Here is a 14,466-nt window from a genome sequence, read left to right on the forward strand (position 1 = left end):
TCCCGGAATTGCCCCGTCGCGGTGTGTAATAAATCTGAATTTACGTACCAGGAAATCAACAGCTTTTTCTTTCAACTGAAAACAAAAACACTTTATAGTCTGAGGCAAAACCAAAATTCAAAAAAATCATAAAATATTAACAGAAAATAAAGAATGAGCGCTTTGATCGATAAAACATCAAAACAAGATGCGGAGAGATAGTCGTAAGAATGTTACCCGGAGCCGTAGGGTGTCCACTTTTAGTGGGCCGCTTTTGACTCGAAAAACACTAAAACTTGACTTTTTAAATTATTTACGGGCAGAGCTCGTTACTTGTCGTCACCAAAACACATTAGCTGAGGAACGGTCTTTCTTGTACCTGACTTCAGACGGTGAAATTTTTATGGCCGAAGGACGACGGGGAAATTACGGGGGTACAACTCACGTGAGCGCTGGGGGTGGAAAACGTACAAAGCAAAATCTTGGTTTAATTAAATCAGCCTAAAAGTAGAAACGACTCCGCGTAGTCTGTAAATAATTTTTGCTTCACGGCACTTTTTCGGCCGCTTTATTTTAAATATCGGTCTTTAATTCTACACTTTGCCTGCCTTTTTTGCAACTGACTAGGCTGAAAAGTAAATAAATACCTGGTAAGAATACAGTTGCTTTCGATTCAGTTTTAAAACTCTCATGTCGTTTTATTGGCGTGTCACAAGATAGAAACTGGTAATAATGACTAGGCTCAAATAAACATTTACTGACTTTTTTCAAAATAGGGTCAACTAGGCAATTTAGATAAAAAGTCAAAAAAAAGAAAAAAATTACTTTTATTTGTTCTTCTTTTGAATATGTAATATCAACAGTGAAATTAAATTAACCTATGAAAAATTCACTTTACGGACGCACTAAATTTAGCAAAACGCGCTTTTCCAAAAAAGGATCACAATTTGTACATTTCTGAAAGAAGATAAAACGGCCAATATTAACAATAAAGCTTATGAGACTCAAAAAAGTTAAAGTGACTCGGCTGAAAATGAGCTTTATTGGACGATTCTGAATATAGCAACTAAAAACGAATTTTCTCAGATTCAGATACAGTTTAGAAAGACGTTTTATATTTACATTGAAACTAATTTATTTACTTACGCACTAATTTTACGGACTCCGGCAGTAAAATAAGATAAAGGCTTGGCACACCTCTCAGAAAGACAGTAAAACAGCCACTACTGAGAGCAAAGCTTTTCCGACATCACAAAAAAATTAAACTGACTCCGATAAAAATGAGCTTTTTCGGACTCTTGTGAAGATGTTACCAAAAAGAGGTCTTTTCAGGTTAAGTTTTAATAGACTTTATAAATATCCAATAAAATGTACATTACGGACGCACTAATTTTACGGACTCCGACAGTAAAATGTGATTTACCTGCGCTCGACACGTCTTGCGTTTCTTAAAATTAAAGTAAAACGACCAGTGTTGAGAAAAGAAGCTTTTCAGACTTTTTAAAAAAGTCAACGTGACTCCGCTGAAAATGAGCTTTTTCGGGCACTTTTGAAGGCAGCGAAATGAAACTAAAAAGAGGTTTTCTCAAGTTAAGAAACAATCTTATAGACATTTTAAATATTTTATAAAATAGAATTTTTGAAAAATTCACATTATGGACGCACTAAATTTACGGACTCCGACAGTAAAATGTGATTTACCTACGCTCGGCACACCTCGCGTTTCTTATAAAGAAAGTAAAGCGACCAATACTGAAAATAAAGTTTTTTAGACTTCTCAAGAAAGTCGAAATGACTCGGCTAAAAATGAGTTTTTTCGGACTCTTCTGAAGATAGTAAAATGTAACTTAAAGAGGATTTTCTCATATTAAGAAACAGTTTTAAAAACATTTTTAGTATTCTATGAAATTGTATTATTGAAAGATTCACTTTACAAAGGCACTAATTTTACGAACTCTGGGATAAAAACTCATTATTGAGAGAAGAGCTTTCCAAACGTCTTCAAGAAGTTAAAGTGACTCGGCTGAAAAAAAGCTTTTTTGGACTCTTCTGAAAATATTAAAATGTAACTAAGAAATCTTTGCAGGTTAAGAAACAGTTTATAGACGCTTTAAATTTACAAGTAAAGTAAATTTTTTAATTATGTTTTTATTTTACGGACGCATTAATTTTACGGACTTCGGACTTAAAATGCGGTAAAAGCTAGGCACATCTATCAGAAAAAAAGTAAAACGGTTACTATTAAAAGTTAAACTTTTCAGATTTCTCAGAAAAGTTAAAGTGACTCGGCCGAAAATGAGCTTTTTCGGAATCTTCTAAAAATAACAAAATGCATCCAAAACGGACTCTTCTCAGGTAAAGAAACAGTTTTAATAAACGCTTTAAATTTCCAATTAAACTTAATTTTTGAAACATTTATGAACTTTACGGACGCACTAATTTTACGGACTCCGGAATTAAAATGCGACATATTCTCGGCATGCGTGCACAAAGAGGATGAAAAGCTTAATAGTGTGATTCAGATTTACCGAAAAAGTTAAAGTGATTCGGCCGAAAACGAGCTTTTTCGAACAGTTCTGAAGATAACGAAATGTAACTAAAAAGACAAAGAAATAGTTTAATAGAAAATTTAAATTTTTGTTTACTTTACGGACGCACTAGTTTTACGGACTCCGGAAGTAAACTGCGAAAATGCTCGGTACACTTCGTTTTTCCCAGAAAAACGATAAAAAGCTCACTATTAAGAGTAAAGCTCTTGAGACTTCTCAATAAAGTCGAAGTTACTCCGGCCGAAAAGTACTTTTTCGGATTCTTTGAAAGTCACTGGAATCGAACAAAAATCGTTTTTTCAGTTGTCCTGAATATTTCGAGGGATAAACAGTTGTCTATTAATTACAGTGTGATCCAACAAAGGCCGGATTCATTTCATTCGGAATTGGAAATGAGTCCGAAACAGGCGCCTACATTTAATTTACCCCGTCAGACCTCCGCTCGCTTTATGAATAAATTTAATTGTTTTTTTCTTGTGGAAGTTGGTAACACACCCACACGTCGGTGCCGATTAGACTATGAACGGGTAGCGCATAAACGCTGATTTGATTATGTAAATAATAGAAATAGTTTTATCAGTTTTCATGTTCGTTATCGTGAAAAATCCTTGTAATAATTTCATTTAACAACTCCCCAGTGCTGTATCCACAGAAATTATTCAGGGAATAAATTAAACGGGGCCGGATTAAGGTGTTGTTGTATTGTTCCTATTCGTTAATATTGTAATGTATATTTATGTTTCGATGACGAAATGTTTTGGTTTTCTTCTGACACGGTTTTATCGGCGCGATGCATAAATACAACAATTAATCAAAAATTAACGGTCATAAACATTGCGATAAGACCTTATCAGTGTTTGTGTTTCTTGTTTCTCACTACTCGGATTAATGTCAATCATGTAACAATAATTGGATGAAATAATTAATAGACATTTATCAGCCGCCGTTTGATACCGCCGAAATTACCAAACAACTAATTAGTCCAATTTTTGAAAAGTCTCAAAGGTCACTGGACAAAACCCTCATCCAGGTGGCTTAAAAACAAAAAACTTTCAGTAGGGAGCCGAACACAATATTTCGTTTAGTTTTTTGCTCCCGTGTCAACAGAAATCTCTAAGTAGGCTTTGCAATGGTTAATACCAACGTAAATATTTGTCTAAAAAGCTTTTGGCTTGCCGCCATGTTTGAACAGCGCCATGTTTACATACGAATCAATTTAGGAGCAGGATCGAGGAGGCTGCTATGTCGTTTTCAGTGTGAAAAATGTGATGACGGGGAGGTCAACGCTTAACCTTTGCGGAGGTGGTGTGAAGTGACCTTTATGGGGAAATTAGGGGAGAATCCGGTAAGTTTCCCGGAGCGGGTTTTAATGAAATTTCAATGTTGACGCGCCGGAACGGGAGATGGCGCACGGGGGAAAGGTTAATTGGAAGTGCCCGGAGGAGGAAAGAGGAATTTTGATGACTTTATCATTTGAAGAAAAACAAAAAGAAGGGGAAAAGTTGGTAATTAGGTTAGGAGCAACTAATTCCCCAAATTGGAACAGCGGTAAAAGTATCAAAATTTTGGAAAAATTGTGTTTATCGTTTGAAAGAAAAATTTTCAAAATTTGTTTTTTTTGGTGTATGGTGTTGTAACTTGGCACAAACACAATAAGCGCATCGTATAATTAAAAATTCCTAAATTTCAATGCTGCAGCTTGAAAATTACCAGAATTACGATTTTTAAGTAAAATTTTGAAATTTTTACTTCGTTCTGGAAATAAAAAATTGTAAAATTTGTTTCGTTTGCTCTCTAATTTCGTAATTAGACACAATTATTAATCAGGTTCTGAACAATAATCTCCTCAAATTTCATTGCAACGGCGTTAAAATTATCAAAATTACAGCTTTTATTCTAAGTTTTGAAAAAAATATGTTAGTTGATGAAACTAAAATTTTCAAAATTTGTGCCTTTTGGTGTATAGTGATGTAACTTGGCACAATTTATAAACGAATTCAATAAATAAAAATCCCCAAATTTCACTGGCGTAGCTTAAAAATTACTAGAATTACGATTTTTTAGCAAAAATTTTAAAATTTTCAGTTCGTCCTGAAAGTAAAATTTTGTATTTGAGCGCAGTTATTAATTGGGTTAAGGACAATAATCTTCCCAAATTTTATTGCAATATAGTTTAAGTTACCAAAATTACTGCTTTTAGTCAAAATTTTGAAAAAAATATGAGAATCGCTAAAATTAAAATTTCCAAAATTCGTGCTTGTTGGTGTATGATGTAACTTGTAACACAGTTTATAAACGGATCAGATTAATAAAAATCCCCAAATTTTTTTTGTAGCTTAAAAAATATCAGAATTGCAATTTTTTAGAAAAATGTTGAAATTTTTAGTCCTGAAAATAAAATATTGTAAACTTTGTTTTGTTTGTTCTATAATTTCATAATAAATCACAGTTATTAATCAGGTGAAAGACAATCATCTCCCTAAATTTCATTGCAACAGAGTTAAAATTACCAAAATTACAGCTTTTACTCAAAATTTTGAAAAAAATATGTTAATCGCTAAAATTAAAATTTCTAAAATTCGTGTCTTTTGGTGTATGATGTTGTAACTTGACACAGTTTATGAAAGCATCGAATTTATAAAAATCCCCAAATTTCACTGACGTAGTTTAAAAATTACCAGAATTGCAATTTTTTAGTAAAAAGTTTGATATTTTTAGTTTGTTTTGAAAATAAAAATTGTAAAATTTGTTCTGTTTGCGCTATAATTTCTTAATTGGGCACAGTTATTAATCAGGTGAAGGAAAATAATCTCCTCAAATTTTATTGCAACAGCGTTAGAATTACCAAAATTACAGCAAAAAAATCAAAATTTTGGAAACATTATGTTAATAGCTGAAATAAATTTCCAAAATTTGTGTCCTTTCGTGTATGGTATTGTAACTTGACACAGTTTTTGAATGCATCGAATAAATAAAAATCCCCAAACTTCACTGCCGTAGCTTAAAAATTACCAGAATTACGATTTTTTAGCAGAAATTTTAAAATTTTCAGTTTGTCCTGAAAATAAAAAATTGCAAAATTTGTTCTGTTTGCTCTAAAATTTTGTATTTAAGCGCAGTTATTAATTGGGTTAAGGACAATAATCTCCTCAAATTTTATTGCAACAGCATTAGAATTACCAAAATTACAGCAAAAAAATCAAAATTTTGGAAACATTATGTCAATAGCTGAAATAAATTTCCAAAATTTGTGTCCTTTCGTGTATGGTATTGTAACTTGACACAGTTTTTGAATGCATCGAATAAATAAAAATCCCCAAACTTCACTGCCGTAGCTTAAAAATTACCAGAATTACGATTTTTTAGCAGAAATTTTAAAATTTTCAGTTTGTCCTGAAAATAAAAAATTGCAAAATTTGTTCTGTTTGCTCTAAAATTTTGTATTTAAGCGCAGTTATTAATTGGGTTAAGGACAATAATCTCCTCAAATTTTATTGCAACAGCATTAGAATTACCAAAATTACAGCAAAAAAATCAAAATTTTGGAAACATTATGTCAATAGCTGAAATAAATTTCCAAAATTTGTGTCCTTTCGTGTATGGTATTGTAACTTGACACAGTTTTTGAATGCATCGAATAAATAAAAATCCCCAAACTTCACTGCCGTAGCTTAAAAATTACCAGAATTACGATTTTTTAGCAGAAATTTTAAAATTTTCAGTTTGTCCTGAAAATAAAAAATTGCAAAATTTGTTCTATTTGCTCTAAAATTTTGTATTTAAGCGCAGTTATTAATTGGGTTAAGGACAATAATCTCCTCAAATTTTATTGCAACAGCATTAGAATTACCAAAATTACAGCAAAAAAATCAAAATTTTGGAAACATTATGTCAATAGCTGAAATAAATTTCCAAAATTTGTGTCCTTTCGTGTATGGTATTGTAACTTGACACAGTTTTTGAATGCATCGAATAAATAAAAATCCCCAAACTTCACTGCCGTAGCTTAAAAATTACCAGAATTACAATTTTTTGACAAACATTTTGAATTTTGCGCTTGTACTAAAAATAAATTGTAAAATTCGTCCCGTTTGCTCCATAATTTTAAAATTAGGCACAATTAATAATTAAGTTATGAACAATTAATTGCCTAAATTTCATTGCAACAGCGTTAAAATGACCAAAATAACAGGTTGTAGTCAAAATTTTCGTAATTTTAGCTCTATTGCAATGAAATTTGGAGAGGGTGTCATTCTTAAACTGCTTATTTCTTATGGAAAATTATACAATGATCGGAAAGAAAACACAGATTTAAGAAAATTTTAAGTGAAATTCCGTCTAATTTTTTATGTTTTTCGTTTTGTGGCTCGCACGGTATCCAACCCTGGCAAAGCTTCCATCATCCCATAATTCCCTCGTCGCATGAGAATCCGTAATATTTCGAGGGAGGTGATTGCATGCTCATAATTTCCCGAAAGTTACGATTTTCTTTACACTGTCATCTTTCCGAAGACGCACTTTATCGATCACGCAGCTAAAATTAAAAAAAACGTTTCACCCTCGCCCTCTTTCTCAAGCCCTTCCATTGTCCAAAGTTAAACCCGTTAAACTAGACCCAGATTATCCCTGTAAAGGTGCCGCCTTATTATACAAGGTCTCTTCTCATTATGCCCATCACAAAACGGTACTTATCGGGCATTAGACGCCGATTTCGAAAACATCTTGCGGTAGCCCATGTTTATACCTCTCCATAAACCATCCCATTGTGTTCCGAAGAAAGGAATACTATTGTGTTCCTGTCAAATTTCCTCTTTGTCCACCTGTTTCGCTTCAAGTGCTGGCGAATTTCGCTTGGGCCACCTACCGACCGAGACTTGCCCACATTTTTAAAACAAAAACCAATCTACCACCCGCTGAGGGATGAACCAAAAGGGAACAAATCGTAAATTACCGGTCTCGGCAAGAAAAGTGGACAGGCGGCCACCGTTTACCCGAATACATTATAAGGGATTGGAAAAAACAAAGACGAGTGCAGGTATTTTGAATTTTCGAGTGGAGAAGCAGGCGTTGCAATTTACGCGGTTTTTACGTTTTTCTGTGTTACAACTTGTCTACGACTTGTTGGTATTCATTGAACATGAAGGCAATTACAAGGAGGATATTCCAACGGTGTTGATGCTTCTTGCTAGGGGACGCAAAAAGCGGTCTAATATTCAATCATTTCCGTTTATCAATAGAAGAAACGCATTTTGTTTCTTTTTCATTTATAATTTTTTAGTTCGTAAATGTCTTAGCATTTCAATAGAAAACTAGTCAAAATTTTGGACAGATTATGTCGGTCGTTAAAATAAACATTTCTCAATTTTACTGTCGTAGGTTCGAAATTATCAGAATTACGATTTTTAATTAAAAATTTTGGAATTTTCAGTTCGTCTTAAAATTAAAATTTGTATTACTTATTCGTCTCTATTGCTCTATGATGTTGTAAATTGACACACTTTATAAACGCATCGAACTAATCAAAATCCTCAAATATCACAGCGGTACCTTTAAAATTAACAAAATTTTAATTTTGAAGTGAAAATTTTAAAATTTCTAGTTTGTCTTGAAACAAATATTGTAAAATGTGTCTCTTTTGTTCTACAATGTTGTAACTTGGCACACTTTATAAACGTATCAAAGTACTTGAAATCTCCAAATTTCACCGCCGTACCTTTAAAATTACTAGAATTACGATTTTTAAGTAAAAATTTTGAAATTTTTACATCGTCCTAAAAAAAATGAAAAATTTGTTTTGTTTGCTCTATCATATAACTTGGCACACTTAACATACGCATCGAATCCCAAAATCCTCAAATCCCTAAATCTCCAAATTTTACCGCTGTACCTTTAACATTAGCAAAATACCGATTTTTAAGATAAAATTTTAAAATATTTAGTTTGTCTTAAAAACACAAAATTGTAAAATTCGTCTCTTTTGTTCTATGATGTAGTAATTTGGCATACTTAATGTGCGCATCGGATTAATCAAAATCCCCAAATGTCACGGTCGTACCTTTAAAATTGGCAAAATTACGATTTTTAAGAATAATTTTGAAAATTTTTAGTTCGTCCTGAAAAAAAATGTAACATTTGTCTCGTTTGCTCTATAATATTGTAACTTGGCACACTTTATAAACGTAACAAAGTTATCAAAACCCTCAAATTTCACCGCCGTATTTTTAAAATTATAAAAATTACTATCACGGAATCAAAATTTCGAACATCACTTTTTGACATGACAATGTGAAGCAAGCTTTATTGTCATTGTGACTGACATTCAAAGTAAATTTCTGACATTTGCTGTGCCGTTTATAAATTTTAAGGTTATAAAGACAAAGGACAGTTTACAATTTTTAAACATCAATCAATTTGATGTTCGAAATTTTGATTCCGCGATAGTACGATTATGAAGTAAAAATTTTGAAATTTTTAGTCTCTCCTGAAACAAATATTGTAAAATGTGCCTCTTTTGTTCTATAATGTTGTAACTTGGCACACTTTATAAACGTATCAAAGTAATCTAAATCCCCAAATTTCACTACCGTAGGTACCTTTCAAATTACGAGAATTACGATTTTTAGAAGAAAATTTTGAAATTTTTAAAAACAAAATTGTAAAAATCATTTCTTTTGCTCTGTGATGTTGTAACTTGGCACACTTTTTAAACGCATCAAACTAATCAAAATCCCTAAATTTCACCGCCGTATCTTTAAAATTACCAGAATTTCGATTTTTAAGTAAAAATTTTGAAATTTTTGGTTTGTTCTGAAACAAACATTGTAAAATTAGTCTCTTTTGTTCTATAATGTTGTAAATTGGCACACTTTATAAACGTATAAAAGTAGTCGAAAATCTCACCGCTGTACCTTTAAAATTACCAGAATTTCGACTTTTAAGATAAAATATTGAAATTTTTAAATCGTCTTAAAAAAAATTGGAAAAATTTATCTCGTTTGCTCTATGATGTAACTTGGCACACTTTATAAGCGTATCAAAGTAATCAAAATCTCTAAATTTAACCGTATAACTTTTAAAATTAGCAAAATTACAATTTTTAAGTAAAAATTTTAAATTTTTTAGTTCGTCCTGAAAAAAAATTCTAAAACTTGTCTCTTTTGCTCTTTGTTGTTGTAAATTGGCACATTTTTTGAACGTATCAAACTAATCCAAATCCCTAAATTTCACCTTGAGAACCTTGAAAATTATCAGAATTACAATTTTTAAGAAAAATGTTTGAAATTTTTAGTTTATTTTGAAAAAAAAATTGAAAAGTTTGTCTCGTTTGCTCTATGATGTTGCAACTTGGCACACTTTATAAGCGCATCAATGTAATAATAATCCTAAAATTTTACCGCTGTATCTTTAAAATTACCAGAATTACGATTTTTTAGTACAAATTACAGGTTTTAATCAATATTTTGAACAAATTAATATATTAATCGTCGAAATAAAAATTTATCAAATTCGTCTCTTTTGGTGTATGCTGTTGTAACTTGGCACAGTTTATAAACGCATTTAATAAATAAAAATCGCTAAGTTTCATTGCCGTAGCATTGAAATTACCAGAATTACGATTTTTCAGAAAAATTTTATAATTTTTAGTTCGTCTCGCAAAATAAAAAATTGGAAAATTTGTTTTTTGTAAGTATAGTAATATAAATGCGCATTGTTAGTAAATTAGGTCTTAAATAGTTAACTCGTCAAATTTTCCAAAAATTTGTTACAATGGTAATTCGGAACTACAAATTAAATTTTGAAAAACGCAAACTCTTCAAGTGTATTTTTTTTGAACCAAAATTTAGACAAGTGGAACAGTTATTGTGTGGTCCAAAAGAACGAAATTTTCAAAATTTCTAAAAATTGAAATTAAGAAAAGTCTTTCTTCTGTGTAAAATGTGCGATCGTCGTGGATGGGCGTGCCAGTGGCCCTCTAGATGCTATCTCCGCCACTTCCATGCAAATTTCCTCCACCGTGAAAACCCCAAATCCAACATGGCGTCGCTTTCCCCAGACCTCGGGTCAAGTCAGTGACGTAACCGCGATTCGCTTTTGCATTACCTCGATACGATCTCGTTTCGTCCGGTTTTCATTGAGTAATTCTCGACTCGAAGATGTTGGAATTATCGTTTTCGGGGATCTGCAGCGGCGCAGGTGCGGGGGGGCGGCCCGGTGTGGTCAGGTATTGTGGTAATGATAGTGGCTGGGATAAACAGAGGTTCATATACATAATTATATGTTTGTTTAGCAGACAGCCCTGGGCGTAGTTCGTACAGTGATGATTGATGGCGCCACTTACCACCCGTGCCAAGACGGGTCTCTCCATGGCTCGCAGCTACTCCCCGGACAGTGCGCTCGTCGGCGTATTTACCCGCAAATATTTGCCCGAAAAGTCGGCAGCTCGCGCAAACAAATAATTTTTCCCATTCATGTCGCGAACAATACGCTAAACGCCACTGTTGTCTCCATAACTCGACACCCTTTTATGATAATTTCGGAGGGATGCTGGTGGTACCATCGCGTGTCGTCCCGACGCCATCGAAAAGCGCACCCTTCTTGAGCCGAAGCCCCCCCTGGATATTTTCACGCGAGAATCGACTCTACTCCCTGCGCCGTTCAGTTGGTTTTTATATATTTTTTACGTTGGTAATTTTGGAGTGTTAATACAACTTCGAAATGGCCACTAATGCTTTCGAGGTGTTTGCCTTATGCGCGTCTAGCACGCGATCCGGCTATATATGTTCCAGCAGGGGGTGGTTTTTTCGGGGGTGCGACAACACGGACAGACCTGTAATGTTTTATTTACCTTGGATTTCCCGGATATCGACGAACTCATGTCGCGCACAAATATTTAATTCTGGCGAAAAATCCACCCTTATCGATCGCCTAATCTTACAACCCTCCAAGTGAAGGGTTGCTTCTAAAACACAATCGACATCCTTGAAAGAATCAAGACGGGCGTATGTAAGTCGAACATGGTCCGATAATTTGCTTGTGTGCATCTTTTTTGGGCCGCCCGTAAGGGCCATAATCGGGCGCCAGCCGGTCTCTTTGACTTTCCAACTCGATGAGCCAAAAATTAAGCAGCCGACAAAAAAAAGTTTCCCTGTGTATACTGCCAGTTTGTCTCTGTGATGAAGAGCGAAGTGAGCACTTTTCGGTTCGGTACACAGACACCGAACGGGATTCCGACAGATACAGGGTGATCGAGAACGAGATGTGATTGACAGGGTGTGAACGGACAACGGATTCAACGAATTTCGGCCGAGGATTTGATTTTGTAACTTTTACGCTTGAGCAATGGGACGAGTTCATCTAATTTCATAATTATTCCGAAGATAATTTTGCTAATTTGGTTCACAAATCAGTGGGACTTAACCTTTTGATGTAAAAATAGGAATGAATGACAAGTTGATAATTCGATTGTGATTAATTTCAATGAACTGGGGATCTTTGCAGTTTTTTTTGCGGTGGAGTTTATCGGAGCTGTTAAATAACACCACAAGTTGCACATTTTCTAAAACAAAAATTTCACGGTTCTAACGTTCGTGTCTTTTGCTCAATCATTTTGTAATTTGGCACACGAAATAAGTAAGTCAAGAGAAGCATCCTCTCTAAATTTCATTGCAATAGCGTTAAAATTAATAAAGTTACAGGTATTCGTAGAAGTTTTGGAAAAATACCATCATCCTCAAGATAAAAATTGCTATCATTAGATTCTTTGGCTGTTCGATGTTGTAACTGGACACAGTTTTGAAACGCATTGAATGTGAAAACGTTTTATATTTTGATTGTTTTAGGGGCAAAATTACACAAATTACATTTTTTTAGATTGTACTTGTATGAAAATAAAAAATTGTAAAATCTGGGTCTATAGTTTTATGATTTTAGAAATTGGCACAAGTCATCGAAGCCTCATACCATTTTTTTCAAATTTTATTGCAACAGCGTTAAAGTTAAAATAAATTTGAGCTTTTGATCGAATGTTCAAAAAAATGACTTCTATCCTCTAAATAAAAATTTCCACAATTTGTGTTTTTTATTGTATAATGTTGTAACTGGGCAAAATTTATAAACACATCAAAAGGAAGAGTCTCCCAAATTTTCATAGCAAAAACGTTAAAATTGCCTGAATCAGATTTTTTTTTAAATTTGCGTATTAATCTGGAATTTAATCTGTACCTTGTGTTATAAAATTTTAAAATTTGGCAAAGTTAAGGAGCAGTTCAAGAATAAGAAACTTTGCAACAGCCGTAAAATTTTCAATTTTTTTTTACTGAATGATGTGACTGGTCACAGTTTATAAACAAGTCAAATGAAAAAATGTCTCCAATTTTCTTTGCTGAAGTGTTAAAACTGCCAGAATTACGGACTTTAAAAAAAATGAAACTTTGCAGTTCAAGCTGGAAGTAAAAATTTGTGAAATTTGTGCTTTTTGTCTAAAAATTTTAAATTTGGCACAAATATGGAGCAATACAAGAATGGTAATGTGTTCAAATTTCTTTGCAATACCGTTAAAATTAAGAAAATTACATCGTTAGATAAAAAATTTAAAAAAATTAAATGGATCCTCAAAATAAAAATTTTCAAAATTTTTCTATTGTACTGTATGGTGTTGTAAATGAGCACAGTTTATAAACACATCGAATACAAAAATCTGTTAAATTTTCAATCTCTAAACGTTAAAATTGACAAAATTACAAGCTCTAGGTGTTTGAAAGTTGCAGTTCAATTTGAAAATAAAAATAGGTAGAATTTGTGTCTTTTATTCTATAATTTTATAATTTAACACAAGAAATAAACAGCTCAAAATTGGCAATTTCTCCAATTTTTATTGCCCAGGCGTTGATGCATTACCAGAATTACGATTTTTAAATAACAATTTTGAAATTTTTGGTTTTTCTTGATCGTACAATTGTAAAATCTGTATTTTTTGCTCTATAATTTTGTAATTTGGCACACTCAATAACCAAGTTAAGATAAGTTATCCCCTCAAATTTCATGACTGTTGCCTTAAAACTTCAAAAGTTACAGTTAAAAATTTTAATAAAAAATTGCAAAGTTTTGACTTGTACCTACTAATAACGAAACTGTTCTAACATTTGTGTCTTTTGCTCAATCAATTTTTGGAAATTTGACATACACAATAAGTAGTTTCCAAGTGGCAATCTCTCCAAATTTTATTATTAAGAAAATTACAGGTTTTGATAGAAATTTTGCAAAATTAAATTATTTCTTAAAATAAAAATTTCTAAAATATTTTTCTTCTGCTATATGATTGTGTAACTAGGTACAGTTTATAAACAAATCGAATGCTCAATTTTTCCAAATTTTTAGAGCAAAAGCGTTAAATCAAAAAAAAATACAATTTTTTTGAAAATTTTTGAATTTTTGCGTTTGTCTTGAAAGGAAAAATTTGTAAAGTGTGCGTTTTTTGCTCTATAATTTTGTAATTTAGCATAAATAAGGAGCAGCTCAAGAGTAACAATTTCACGAAATTTCATTGAGATAGCGTAAAAATTAATTAGCAATATTAGGTTTTTGTCAAAATTTTAGAAAAAAGTTTAATTCCCAAAATAAAATTTTCGAAATTTGACTCTTTCTTTGTCACACGTTGTAACTGAGCACAATTCAAAAACGAATTGAAAACAAAAATCTCGTAAATTTGTGTTACAAAATCGTTAAAATTCTTAAAGTTACAATTTTTAAGTAAAATTTTGAAATTTTTAGTTCGTCCTGAAACTAAAAAGTTGTAAAAATTTGCCTCTTTGATATATAATTTTGTAATAAGACACAGGTTATAACTAAGTTAAGTTATCTCTTCAAATTTTATGACTTTTGCATTAAAACTTTTGAAATTACAGAATTTAACAAAATTTTTTTAAATTGTGGTTTGTAC

The 14,466-nt window shown here is 32.3% G+C and overlaps 1 protein-coding gene across 6 annotated transcripts in view; it reads right to left on the bottom strand.

The window, feature by feature from the left end:
- Positions 1-14,466, bottom strand: part of LOC148177628 (optomotor-blind protein-like) — a 63,959-nt gene that overhangs the window by 19,552 nt on the left and 29,941 nt on the right. For 4 of the 6 annotated variants that reach the window (XM_088032232.1, XM_088032230.1, XM_088032229.1 and 1 more), the window contains exon 4: positions 49-75. The exons of the other annotated variants lie outside the window; for them this stretch is intronic. In XM_088032232.1, the coding sequence (XP_087888358.1) occupies positions 49-75 (27 nt within the window). The remainder of the gene's footprint in view (positions 1-48; positions 76-14,466) is intronic. 6 annotated transcript variants of the gene reach the window in all.

This window comes from Gnatocerus cornutus, chromosome 3 (genome assembly GCF_029298725.1).
Source record: "Gnatocerus cornutus isolate USDA-ARS CGAHR chromosome 3, icGnaCorn1.1, whole genome shotgun sequence".
Taxonomy (NCBI): domain Eukaryota; kingdom Metazoa; phylum Arthropoda; class Insecta; order Coleoptera; family Tenebrionidae; genus Gnatocerus; species Gnatocerus cornutus.